At 34.3% G+C, this 14,320-nt stretch overlaps 2 protein-coding genes across 2 annotated transcripts; one reads left to right on the forward strand and one right to left on the reverse strand.

The window, feature by feature from the left end:
• Positions 1–970: 970 nt before the first annotated feature.
• On the reverse strand, positions 971–6,389 carry LOC111699667 (L-2-hydroxyglutarate dehydrogenase, mitochondrial). Its single transcript, XM_023470389.1, has 8 exons — positions 6,317–6,389; positions 6,103–6,258; positions 4,967–5,098; positions 4,607–4,731; positions 4,106–4,227; positions 3,547–3,612; positions 2,502–2,875; positions 971–1,223 (listed from the first exon to the last, which is right to left on the reverse strand). Exons 1-8 carry the CDS (start codon positions 6,373–6,375, stop codon positions 1,034–1,036), a joined length of 1,224 nt encoding a protein of 407 aa, XP_023326157.1. The 5' UTR covers positions 6,376–6,389; the 3' UTR covers positions 971–1,033.
• Positions 6,390–10,108: 3,719 nt separating this feature from the next.
• On the forward strand, positions 10,109–12,304 carry LOC111699673 (lysostaphin-like). The gene is made up of 2 exons (XM_023470399.1): positions 10,109–10,182; positions 11,644–12,304. Exons 1-2 carry the CDS (start codon positions 10,109–10,111, stop codon positions 12,302–12,304), a joined length of 735 nt encoding a protein of 244 aa, XP_023326167.1.
• The last annotated feature ends 2,016 nt before the right edge of the window (positions 12,305–14,320 follow it).

Below are 14,320 nucleotides of genomic sequence, written 5' to 3' on the forward strand. Positions count from 1 at the left end.
CTGATGTATTTTACTTGATCCTAATAAGTTTCTTTGAATACATACGAGGATTGAGGATAGGTATGTTAGCATCTATCTCTCGGGGATTATCTGAAGCCAGAGCCCAAAACTTAAGACAGGGTATTATTATGAAAACCAGTTTTAAAACCCGGGTTTTACGAATGGGATTAGGCAGTTTTGTGGATATCAATATTCTTGTTATGAAATATTTGTTTCTTCATATTCTCCATTTTTTCGAATCTCTCAAATCAAAATCTACAAAATATTAAGACCCCAAAAAGGATACTCAAGGGTTTTGTTGAACGATACTCTTTTAAATTTCGGGCTCTGGGTATTTTTAACCTCCAATGTTTATAGTTCTGCAGTATCATGTGTTTTAACGTTAAACTGTTTTTAACTTAAAATATGACCACTGGAAACACAAAAAAAACGATATTTAATGCCACCCATTTTTTTATTATATTCTCATTCAACATTGCCCTAGTTGATATCAATATTTTCCGGGTACTATAAAAATATCTTCTGTTTGACATTTCATAATTTCAAATTTTTACGTTTTGTCATGTGATTTATTAAACATTGTGACCATTTCATTTAAAAATTTTTGGCTTCTCTAAACCCGTTAAAATTGCTGTTGGGCACCAACCTTGTAAGTAAGTAAAGGGTGAAACAGTTAAAACCAACTAGTATATAAAATTATATCAATTGTCTTCCCACCTACTTCTGTTCTGCTTTGTATAGTTTCAGGATCACAAATATTAAAGATTAAAGAGATCGCATTTATTTTTATTACGCTTTAAAATGTTTTTTTTTCTGAAGACGATAAATTTTAATTCTTTGCCTTGATATTAAATCGTGCTAGCAGGACTCCTTGGAATAATTTTTTTTAAATAACATGATAAAATATTTTGTCAGATAAAACAAACCTGTTCTTGTAAATGGCTATAACATGTTTTTATGTAAAATGTGATGAATTCAAATTTTGATAAAAAAATTATAAAATTGTTGAAGCTATTACATTTTACTTTCTGTTTCACATATATCCAAAGAGGTTGAGAGAAGAGAGAGGATGAGTGGGAAGATAATCCTTGTCTCCGAACCTAACCCTGTTTCCGGTAAGGACTGGAGAAGGGAGGAGTGGAACAAGAGACGGAGAATATCCAGGAATGATCTGGGAGCAGATATACTGAGAGAGAGCTAAGGAGCAGGTTAAGCCTGTAGACCTAAATGAGAACAATAAAAAATTATATAAAACATTTCAAAAATGCGATATTTTTCGGAGAATTTTTTTTAATGTTACAATAACCCCCTGCATGAAAGAAAATAACAAAACTTTTGCTAGAGTACTGTCATTCTTACCCACCATGAATAACTTGTCCATTTGATCAAATGATGGGTTGGATCATATGTTCAAAACGATCTATTTGCGACTATTATGAAATAGAAGTTTAATATTTCTTTCATTGATAACTTTATGACAGTCTCTTATCAAAGGGTGAACGAGAAGTATAGCAAATCATGAAGGGCGAACCAATATAAAGGGTGAACGAGAAGTATAACATATCATGAAGGGCGAACCAATATAAAGGGTGAACGAGAAGTATAGCAAATCATGAAGGGCGAACCAATATAAAGGGTTAACAAGAAGTATAGCAAATCATGAAGGGCGAACCAATATAAAGGGTTAACAAGAAGTATAGCAAATCATGAAGGGCGAACCAATATAAAGGGTTAACAAGAAGTATAGCAAATCATGAAGGGCGAACCAATATAAAAGGCATAAATTGACAGTTTTCTTAATCGTCCTCGGCATATAGCTGTAACATTTATTCGTGAATTTGATAATACGCGTATTAATATCCTGATCCTGGGATTTCAATATGTGGTCTAAATGTTTGTAAATTTGAAATTGATTGAGATATTTGTTCCTGCTTCAATTTATTGAATACAAGATGCTGAAGGGCCCGGTGTTGTCCGTAAAAAAAATATTTGGAAAAGAAAAAAAAAATTTAGTCTATGTCACCCCAGGCCACCCATGAGTGTCCACAAAATTAGGAAAAAAATACTTCTGCAAAGTAAAAAGAAATTTTGGTTCACCCCCTATCGGTCAATGTTGACCCCTTTAAAAACCCGTATTAAGAACAAAATTCAAGTTTTAAATTCAATATTGACACTATCAAGCAATGCACGTTCCTAACCCAATTTTTCAATTTCTAATTCCTAATTACAGCTATTTTATTGTCTAAAGGGACTGCTCACCTATTTCAAAATGCACATAATAATCCAAATTCTGAGATTTAATACTCAGCTAAACCTTATAATTGAAAGATTATGCAGTCATAATAGTAATCATGAATGTTTGCCTAATAGAGTAAAAAAATGCCCATAACTTGTGTTTATTTAAAGCGTAATAGGGGAGTAAGTTTAATAATTTGAACATTTCAACTTTATATTAATAATCAATCTTCAAGAATTTAGAATAAATGTAGAATCATTCCTACCTTATCCCTCCTAGGGTTATCCATCCTCTGGTTAGATCAATAGAAACCATATAGTCCTGATGCTCCGTAGCAGGACGGAGTCCAGCGTAGGTTCCCAACAAGGACGCGACTTTAGTTCCTGGATAAAGACTTTGCACATGATCCATCATGATCTTGATACTATCCTGAGAAACAGATCTGTCCGTCCTGGATTCCTGGCGGATATTTGTTGGGCCCACCACAGTATGTCCGGATATACTCTTAAAGATATAAACGCCAGCTGTCTGCTTGGTAGGAACTGGAAGAATTGGTCTTCTCACTCTCTGCTCTGGGTTATCTTCGGAGAGAATTAAGTATTCTCCTTTTCCAGGTTTTATTGTAAAGTTTGGCACACTCTAAAAAAAAGGAGATTTTCTTTCCGAATTAGATAACGGTTTTATAATGTGATTTTTAAAAGAAGACGGCCTTGGGTTTGATTTACCCGATTTTTTTGGATTTTTATAAAAGTTTTATTTTTACCAGAGGTTTTTATGGTTTATCTAAATATTACTAAATATCACTGAGGTTTTTAGTTAAACCTAAAGTCTCTAAACCTTTCTGAGGTTTTTAGAAATATCTGAGGTTTCTAGATATATCTGAGGTTTCTAAATATATCTGAGGTTTCTAGATATATCTGAGGTTTTTAAAAATATTTGAAGTTCTAGATTTACGCCAGGTTTCTAGTTCTACCTGAATTTTCTAGATTTTTTGCTTTGCTTACTTGCGGGTTGCTAGATATTTCTGAGGTTTCTAGGTATACCTGAAGTTTCTAGATATATTTGAGGTTTCTAAATATACCTGAAATTTCTAGATTTACCTTAAGTTTCTAGATATATCTGAGTTTTCTAGATATATCTAAGGTTTCTAGATATACCTGAAGTTTCTAAATATATTTGAGGTTTCTAGATATACCTGAATTTCTAGATTTACCTTAAGTTTCTAGATATATCTGAGTTTTCTAGATATATCTAAGGTTTCTAGATATATCTAAGGTTTCTAGATATATATAAGATATTTATAGATCTACCTGCGGGTTCCCAAGTTTTTCCACAAGATCCCCGTAGTTTCCCCCGCAATTAAACACTAATTTACCCTGAACAAATTTATACAAACTTCAATTCTTACTCAACAACTCTATAGGGCTAGGAACAATCTACAAAAAGCTAGGAATAAAACTAGGAACTACGAATAACCTACAAGAGGCTAGGAATAATTACTAGGAGCTAGGAATAATACTAGAAGCTAGGAATAATACTAGAAGCTAGTAATAATCACCTAGGAATTAGGAATATTCAATTAAAGGGTAGAAATAATCTGCTAGGGGTTAGGAATGATATATAATTAGCTAGGAATAATCTATAAGAAGTTAGGAATGATGCATAAGGAACTACAATTTAGGAAAAATCTATTGGTAGCTAGAAATAATTTACCAGTGTGGTCTACCACTTTCTTATCTCAAAAATTAGGAGGATTCTGGATTTTTGTGTGTTTCATAAATTAGAGCATAGAGCCTATTTCGTGTAGATGGAATAGATCTAAAAGTCGTCTTTTTATTCCTTTTCTTTCCGGACAACCAATATTTTCACCTTGATTATCCCCTGATTGGTTTGGATGGCCCAAACATCTCCGGTTTTTTCCGCACCTTGAACTTCACAATCAAGCTTCATGTCTACTCCGGATACCTCACAACCATATATATGGGTCATACCTAGACAGGACTATTTTAAACATGTTTTGTCAGTTAATTTAACTATTTCAACCCAAGTTTATATAATACGGTTGGTTACTCTCAATGCACTCCAATGTACGGAAAATGTCGTCTCCTCAGAGACCTAAGATAGGTAGATAAAAACCTTGTTTCAAACATAACCTTGGACGAAAGTCGTTTTTACGTTCATAATAATACGGTATCTAAATATGTAACAGACATAAACAAAATACTGTGAATATGAAACATATTTCTATAATATTATTCATTTTTTCAGTTTATTAATGCATCGTTTCATTATTTGCAGTCGTTTAAACTTTACACAAACTACTAAACATAATTAAAACTCTGAACTTAAAAATACATTAAGAAATCTTACTGAGCAACCATGGATCCACGATGTACTCCTCCTCGGAGAGAATAGCTGAGCTAACCCCTTCACAATCCAACCCTGGTTCCAGTTCCTTCAGCTCCAGAATACTAATCCGTCTTACAGTTCTAATTCTAAAAAAAGTATTTTTCCTGTCCCAAGTTTTTGTTGTTTTAATAGATGTAAAAACTTTTGATTGGGATGATGATAAGCCTCACTGATAAACCTTCTAAATCCACTTTATAAACTTTAAAATTCAAGGATCTTAATTCACTTCGGAGATATAAGAAAAACCTTAAATCTAACCTACATGGGGGGATGGGACTTGACAGATTATCTCAGGTTAATTAAGCCTGCGAGGATCAATACCTGTTTTCCTCTGCTAAACTGAGTAGTTCGTCCAGTGCTTTCTCCTCCTCCTCTCCTCTAGCCAGATAAATTAATCCGTCCTTCCGAGCAGGAACATTATACTGACCAGCCAACCAACTGGGGTTTATTTCTCTAAACCATGTAAAGTCATAATCAGAATGACTCGGAATTAATTGACCGCTAATCAGGCGACTTTATATATACATGGAAACTGGTGAGTAAAAAAAAGGGTTATCGATGTTTTGACAAAATTTTTCAAAATTATTATTTTGTTCGAATTTCAGGCATAAAAAAAAATGAAGAAAAAATGCATTTTTGGAATAAATCCACGAAACCAATTTTTTTTTAAATTTAATTTTTTGAAAAATAGTTAGGAAAATGTATATTCTATTGTTTTCCAAAATATCATAAAAATTCACCAAAAATTGAATGAGATATGAAAAACATATAACATATAACAATTATTTGCATTTTTGAAGTCATATCAGTTCTAAGGTTGTAGTTTGATAACATTTACTGCGGATATTTCGGATTTTTTGTTATAACTCATTAAATTTTTGATGAATTTTCATGAAATTTTGGGAAACAATAGAATACATATTTCCCAAACATTGGTTTTGCGGACTTTTTTCAATGTTCCAAAAATATTTTTTTAAAATTTGTTATCACATTTTATTATATTTATGCCTAAATCCAAACAAAACAAAATTTTGGAAAATTTTGTCCAAAAGATCGATAATCCCTGGTTTTTACTCACCCTGTATATCTCTAGCAATTTCAAATGCTAAAAAAAGGCAGAACACATTTTGGAATTGGCAGGACTATTGTTATTTTCTGATTATCGTTCCATCAATCATATTTGTAAAATTAGATTGTAAAGTCGTCTTTTAATTCTAAATTATTTCCGGGTCTTTCTGATTAGGACTGTAGATACTTTGGGTAAACTCTTGGTAAAATCTTGGTAAACTCCTGGTAAACTCTTGGTAACCTCTTGGTAAACTATTGGTAAACTCTGGGTTAACTCTTGGTAACTCTTGGTAAACTCTTGGTAAACTCTTGGTAAACTTTTGGTAACTCCTTGTAAACTTCAGGTAAACTCTTGGTAAACTCTTGGTAAATTACTTGTTTAAAAATACCTCGCTTTAGCGGTCATCTCTGCCTCCAAGGGAGCTCTACTTCTGGTATAGTAGAAGTTTGAACCAAGATGTCCTGTATTTCCACTTGAAGCTCCAGTCAACCATTCCTTCTCCTTCTCACACAGCACCACCTGCAATCCACTGCTTTGCAACTCCCTAAACCAAGGAAACGATAAGAAACTAAGAAATGTTAGATTAACATAAAATGATTCACCTTGCTATGGCAGCTCCTACAACACCCCCTCCAACAACAATAGCATCATAAACTGCCATTTTTTCTTTAAGAAAAGTGATTGGTTGAATTATTCTTACTTAAGGCCGGAATGTCTTAAGATAAATGCTTCTTATTAAATCCTTCCCTGAACCAGCGGGGTAGGGGTGGATACAGTGGGGAGCATTGCAGCAATTGCTCCCCCCTCCATTCCCATGATTAAAAGGTTAATTTGATAACTTTATAAAATCTGTACAGTCGTCTCTGAAGTTTCATCCTTTGCGGGCAGCACTGTAGCGAATTCAACTTTAGTATTTTTAAAGTAAACAAAATTCCTTATCAAAAACTTTTGATCTAAAATCTGCCTGAAATGCTTAAAATCAAATCCAATTAACAGTCTTAATTTTTTATACTTCTTTATTCCTTGGTTTAGATAATCTGTTTTAAATAGATTAATAAATCATAGATGAGAGTTTTATAAGAAATGAAATTAAAATGGATAAAAAAAATTGATAAATTCATCTGTAATACTCCGAAAAATCTCATTTGATATCTATGTACGAAATGTGTACACGTAATCCGTACAATACATTAAAATAAAATCCGTACCAAATATTTATAAAATACAGGGTTACCGACAAAGAATGACTCTATAAAAACGACTTGAAACTCTTCAAATAAAACACTCCCAGGGTTAAATTAAGTCTTCTGCCTTGAATAAAGTCTTTTAATGGCTTATACAATGTTTTGAGAAAGAAAGAAAAAAGTTTATAGTTGCAGGGAGTTGTGAATATAAAGAAGCAGTTGTGAATATAAAGAAACAGTTGTGAATGTAAAGAAACAGTTGTGAATATAAAGAAACAGTAAAAAAAAATCCAAACAGTCGTCTCTGAAGTCTCATCCTTTGGGGGAATCCATAATCCCTATACATGCCGAAATGATTTTTAATTATTTCCTTCCAAAAAATCGTCGGTTTGTTCATTTATTGTAATTACTGGGAAGAAAATCCGCCTGAATAATTGCTTTGTTAGATCCAAGATTTTTATATATTTTGTTCATTATACAGAGCGTCCCATATCATATTGGATTATCTTCAAGTTTTATTAAATTTTCTGATTAGTCCCTTTAATCTCAATTTAGATCTACAAACGATCTAATATGATGTGGGACACCCTGCATTAAAGGAACAAAAGACAGACGAGGATCATATGATATTTTCTCTAAGACACTGCAGGGATGAATATAAAGTCTAGACTAACTCAGCTCCCATCAGGACTATGTTATGTATAATGTATATACTATATATATAAGTTGGTGCAATCCTGTTCCTATTGTAAAAGCAGGAAGAAAAGGTCGTCTTCAACAAAGAATTTTTTTGAAGTTTAATGAACTATTAAATCTGTTTAGGTATTTTTGAAAATGAAAAAAAAAACAAGTTTCCTCAAGGGCGTGCAATTGGGGGGCAGTGCACCCCATAGACCTGTAAAGGGGGGCGTAGCCCACCCCTAAAACTCAGAGCTGTCACTGCACTTTTCAATTCTTAAACTGAAGAACATGAAAAAAAATAGTTTGCTGTTCATGCAGTGCACCAGAGCCACCATGACAGAAGTCCGAATGAAAAATCTATCTAGATTGCAAATTCATCCTAATCGGATTGGAGCTATCGGGGATAGCGAAGTGAAACAATTATTTTTAAATGCCAAGCCACAAAGGCTTCAGTTTGGAGTTAGTAAAAGACCATTTTTAATATTCTAATTTGGATTTAATTTACTTCATTCATTGCACCGCCGTTTTGTAATCTTTTTTTTATTACAAACTAGCTGAAGTGCCCGGCGTTGCCCGTGGAATTTGAAAAATTCGAATTAAAACAAAATTTTTTTAATTTATTAAGCTTATGTCATCCCCAAGGGTACCTATGAATTTTTTTTCACTAAAATTCAGCCCATTTGATTCAGCCGTTTGGCCAGCCATAGCAAACATATAAATGAATAAATAGCTTTATTATATAGATTATAATTGTACTCCTACTTTTTCGAAAACAGAAATTTTAACAAGTCATAAATATTTTCTAGAGCTTTGTCCTTTTTTCATCTCATAGAATTTAAGTTTAAGTTGAGGTTTTCAGTTTCACAAATGTCTTATACTATCTCAAGTTTAAATACCAATTATTACTAACTTAACAGTATAATAAAATGTCGATTTTTTAGAAACAATGTTTTTTTCTAATAGTTTTGTTTGAAGGGAAGATAAAGCAGTAGTTGCAATTGGTAATTGGACTGTTTGTGTACCTTTAAAGTATCTTGTACTAATGCCTGATATCCAAGAAGCCATATGTTTTAAATATACAGCTCTTTTGTCCCCCTTAGGAGCTCCTAGGGGGGGGGGGCAAAAAAAATGTTGCGCTTCGTTCGCCCCCCCCCCCCTACATTTATCTCTGTATACGCCCTTGAGTTTCCTCCAAACACGATCAAAGATCGGATATAAAATTTTATTACAGAAAGTCAGAAGCAGGGTTCTAAACTTCAAAAACACAATTTTACAGTTTTACATTTATTTTCAATGACACCCTGCAGTTTTGATCAGTTCAGGTCACCCTGTATACTTTATCAAAGAAGGTTGACAATGGTTTTTGAAATTAACAATGAAAATTAAAGTTCTATCTCTGGATCTACTCACGAACCTATTCGAGTGCAGTAATCCGACTCCTGCTGACAAATAATCAATAATTGGAATAAAGAACGTATTCAATTTGAGCGCGTGGGGACGCGTGCAGATTACTCATACTTGCTCAAGAATGATCAAAAAATCAATTATTACTGAATAATAATATATTTCACAAAAATGATATTTTCCCACAGTTTGAGCTCAGACTGTATAGATATATATATAGGACTATTACAATGGGAATCAAGGAAATAAGAAAAAATAAGGAAACTTTCAGGACCAAGTCAATGGACCAACTTCGTAGACTATAGGTTGAAACTGTCCACTCAAGAGAAGTGGTTTAGCTTAGTCAACGTAGTTCAACTAGTTCTCGTTATTCAACAAAGCTGGCCCCATGAACGGTCAGATTGTGCATGTGAAATGCTCAATAAAAAAGTCCCTTTTAACCTATAAGATCTTACATTTTTCTACAGTTGCCCTTGTGACGTGTTGATTGAACCATACTATGTTTGAAATATGCATCTTTCATCTTTTATAATTATATCATCTTAATTGAGTTGAGTGAAAAATAAATACATCTTTAATATTCATAGTTTAGAAAAATCTCAGAATATTTGATAATATTACAGATGAGGTGGGAGGGGAGGGGGAGTATAGAATAAAGGCGAGAGAGGGGGAGTATAGAATAAAGTAGGAGGGGTGGAGAAGCTGAATTAAGAAAAATCTGCACCTGCTCCTCTTACTGTTTAGTATTCATAGAATATTAAATCAACATTACATGTAAATACATAAATAACTAAATCCAGAATAAATGTATTTAAGTGCAGTGATAACCAGAAAACTCTGAAATGTAAAGACGACTTTCAGACTGAAGATATGACTATAAAGGGTCCAATAAGCATGGTATAAAGTCGTCTTCATATTTCAGAGTTTTCTGGTTATCACTGTAGATATGAAAATAATGTTTTGTAATTCAAAAAGTTGTTTTCTGTAAATTCAAAGCGTTCGAAAATCTTTTTCAAACCGATTTGTAGGAACTATTTAGGGCAGAAACGATAAATTCTCAAAAAAAATTCATGAAATATCTATGATAGATATAATACAGCTGCAAAATGGAAACACATGCTAAGAATGAACGAGGATGAAGAGAATCTGGTTTTATTTGATGTAAAACCAATACAAGCTCTTCATCCAACAATAGACGGGTAGGAATCGGAAATGACGAGGATATATCCTACGGTTCGGAGACAATTATTCTGATCAAACTCAGTTTTCCTTTTCTCTGTCAAGAAGGGAGGAAACAATCTGTTAAGAGAGGGGTTGGAGAAGGAGAATTGATAGATATATATCGTTTTCAAGTGTCAGTGCTGTCTTCACCTATTCTCACCCTGATAAACTGCGCTATATCCGTCCTTGTCTTGTAATCTTACACAATTCTATGTTCTCATACATTGTGAAAACATTACAGGAGTCAAATAAAACATTTATCCTCTGGAAACCAGACGCGTTCTCACACATATCTCCAGCTGTGCCTAGAGATAATGGAGATAAATTGAGAAGTAAAAAATATAAACCATCATAAACTATTGTCTCACACTTGGTTTTAATGTGTTTTCTTCATTTCACCGTTTCTATCTTTTAATATAATAGATAAACTACATTTTTTAAGATTACTAAAAAACTAGGCGATTTGAATCCATCTTCGAATTCAACTTTTAAATGTTGCTCTATCTGCCGCTTTTTCTCTTCTTAAGTTATAAAACAATAATAAACAAATTTTCACGGATTTATCATTTTTTTCGTGGATTTTGAAATTTTTTAAGGCAAATTATTTTTTTAATTCTAACCATTCATAAACCTTGTGAGGTTCCACACAAAAATTGGGTCAGATCGGTTCAGCTTATTTCAGGTATATCAGGTTTATTGAATACTAACAAACAAACAAACAGACACCCAGACAAGCAAAGTATAGATTAAAAAAGCTCAGAAACTGTCAAAATCATCATATGCGCCAAAGATCTAAGGTGAACTTTAGAAGTAACCTCAACCTGAGTCTTATGACGCATGAATTTAAATTAAATCGAAAAAAGTTTTAAGACCAAGCATGTGTCGTATTACACTGCACGTTAAAAATCAATCTCTACTTTCTTTCTATGAACAAGAAATATAAATATCCATAAATATAAGTTGGATATTCAAAAATATAAATATCCATAAATATAAATATCCATAAATATAAATAAATATAAATAGAATGAAGGAATAAATGACAGGAAGGAATGTAGTTAAGTTCTAAAGAAAATGTTGAGTTTAGTTTTCAACTAATCAGGAACTGTGTAGAGAGATAACTTAATGAAGGATGAGGACAGATAATGATGAATGTTTCAAGATTCAATTATAGAGTTTTCTAGGCCTGTTCAGGACTTTCTCAGGGTTCCTTAAATTTATTCCTGTTTTTCCTCTTTATAGGGGCCGGGATTTGTTGAAAAAGGGAAGAAAAGATAGAAATAGAATTGATGAAACTTAGGAATATATTAATTCTGAGAGAAATGTTGTAAGATTACATAGTTTTTGCTAGTAAAAGTAAGGGTTCACTTAGCTCCAGGTTGTGTATAAGCATACAACCTCTCCTAATGGTTTCTCTCTATTCATCTAGTTCTACTTAGTACAACTCATAAATCAGGACTACTGGAGATAGAAGGTTTCTCTAGGTTTATCAGGAATACTGCAGAGATACAAGGGTTACCTAGGTTTATTAGTAATACTACAGAGATACAAGGGTTACCTTGGTTTATCCGTAATACTGCAGAGATACAAGGGTTACCTAGGTTTATCAGGAATACTGCAGAGATACAAGTGTTACCTAGGTTTATCAGGAATACTGCAGAGATACAAGTGTTACCTAGGTTTATCAGGAATACTGCAGAGATACAAGGGTTACCTAGGTTTATCAGGACTACTGCAGAGATACAAGGGTTACCTAATTGTATCAGGAGTACTGCAGAGATACAAGGGTTACCTAGGTTCATCAGTAATACTGCAAAAATACAAGGGTTACCTAGGTTTATCAGGAATACTGCAGAGATACAAGGGTTACCTAGGTTTATCAGTAAAACTGCAAAAATACAAGGGTTACCTAAGTTTATCAGGACTACTGCAGAGATACAAGGGCTACCTAGGTTTATCAGGAATACTGCAAAAATACAAGGGTTACCTAGGTTTATCAGGAATACTGCAGAGATACAAGATATTGGTTTATCAGGACTTCTAGAGATACAAGGATTACCTAGGTTTGTCAAGACTACTGGAGATACAAGGTCTTCCTAGGTTTAAAAATAAAAAAGAAAGAGTTCTGAAGAATTCTTGTTGTAGGAAGCTCTTGAAAGAAATAAGATATTTTACATAGTGAATAAAAGAGAACCTAAGTGTAGGATAATTGAAGAATAAAGTAGAACAATTAGTGGCGGGTTGGTGGGATAATGAGGAAAGTATGAATATGAAAAGCATTCTAGGGAATATAAAAGGGGTGAAAGAAAATTAGTTTGTTGGGGAGAATACAGGGAACGGGTTGAAGAGAATGAAAGGTTTAAAGGAACGTCTGAGTAGAGTATTGGGAAACTATAGGGAAGAACTGGTGATAGGGCATTGACAGGGTAGCATATACTTGATCAAAAAAGAAGAGAAAATTATATAATGTCGAGTAGGAAGAGAAGGTAATGTGGGGAAAAGGATAGAGAGACAAAGGGATAAGGATTATGATAGAGAAATAGGGCCATGTTCTAGTAACTAAATATATGGTTAAATATGTTGACGGAATTTAATTAGGAAGACATGAATTATGAAATGGATATGAAAGGGGAATAGAAACAGGTAATGTTTTTTTAGAAAAGGGTTTAGAAAGGGAAAGAGTGTTGAGCTTAGGTTGCGAATATGAAGGGTATTATCCAGGGGAGTTTTCATGTTGGATATCGGGTAGATTGCTGGTACTTTAGGGGAGTTGGGGATATTTTATCGATAATCCTTTAAACCCCGCAGAGAACGCAATCAAACCTAATCAAATATTCAACAATATTGATAATATTTACAATTGCATAATTTGACGCGTTTATTTGCATATTATACACTACAACGCCTTGGGTAAGTATATATTTGTATATACATTTAGGATACAGGATGAATTATATTGATAGAAAATTGTGAGCAAATGGAAAACAAGGGATCGAATAATTTTAAATTGTCTTGTGTAGGAAATCATGGATGAGAATTGGATTGTGGAAGGAGGGATTGTCATGTGTAGGGAACTATAGATTGTAATTGAAGAAGGGAGGGAGGGATTTTCAGGTGTAGGGAGCTATGGATTGGTATTGGAGAGGGAAAGGATGGAGGGATTTTCAGGTGTAGGGAGCTATGTATGGGTATTGGAGAGGGGACGGAGGGATTGTCAGGTGTAGGGAGCTATAGATTGGTATTGGAGAGGGGAGGGAGGGATTGTCAGGTGTAGGGAACTATAGATGAATATTAGAGAGGGGAGGGATGGATTGTCAGGTTTGGGGAGCTGTGAATGAATATTGGAGAGGGGAGGGAGGGATTGTCAGGTGTAGGGAGCTATGTATGGGTATTGGAGAGGGGACGGAGGGATTTTCAGGTGTAGGGAGCTATAGATTGGTATTGGAGAGGGAAGGGAGGGATTGTCAGGTGTAGGGAGCTGTGAATGAATATTGGAGAGGGGAGGGAGGGATTGTCAGGTGTACGGAGCTATGGATTGGTATTGGAGAGGGAAAGGAGGGAGGGATTGTCAGGTGTAGGGAGCTATGGATTGGTATTGGAGAGGGAAGGGAGGGATTGTCAGGTGTAGGGAGCTATGTATGAATATTGGAGAGGGGAGGGATAGCTCCCTACACCTGACAATCCCTCCCTTCCCTCGGGAGGGAGGGATCGTCAGGTGTAGGGAACCATAGATGAATATTGGAGGGGGAGGGAGGGATTGTCAGGTGTAGGGAACTATAGATGAATATTGGAGAGGGGAGGGAGGGAATGTCAGGTTTATGGAACCATGGATGGGTATTAGAGAGGGGAGGGAGGGATTGTCAAGTGTAGAGAACTATGGATGGGTTTGGAGAGGGGAGGGAGGGATTGTCAAGTGTAGAGAACTATGGATGGGTTTGGAGAGGTAGGGAGTGAGTGAATGAGAATTGGAGAGGGAGGGGCTGGATCGATATATTTGTACACCTGATACAAAATATTGGAATTATAGACAACAAACTCAGCTCAAACAAGTTTCCTTCTCATGCCGCCATACTCCCAACAGCAATCCATTAAAAAAAGTTTTCATTTATTAACACC

The sequence above is a fragment of the Eurytemora carolleeae genome, unplaced genomic scaffold (genome assembly GCF_000591075.1).
Source record: "Eurytemora carolleeae unplaced genomic scaffold, Eaff_2.0 scaffold279, whole genome shotgun sequence".
NCBI classification, from domain to species: Eukaryota; Metazoa; Arthropoda; class Copepoda; order Calanoida; family Temoridae; genus Eurytemora; species Eurytemora carolleeae.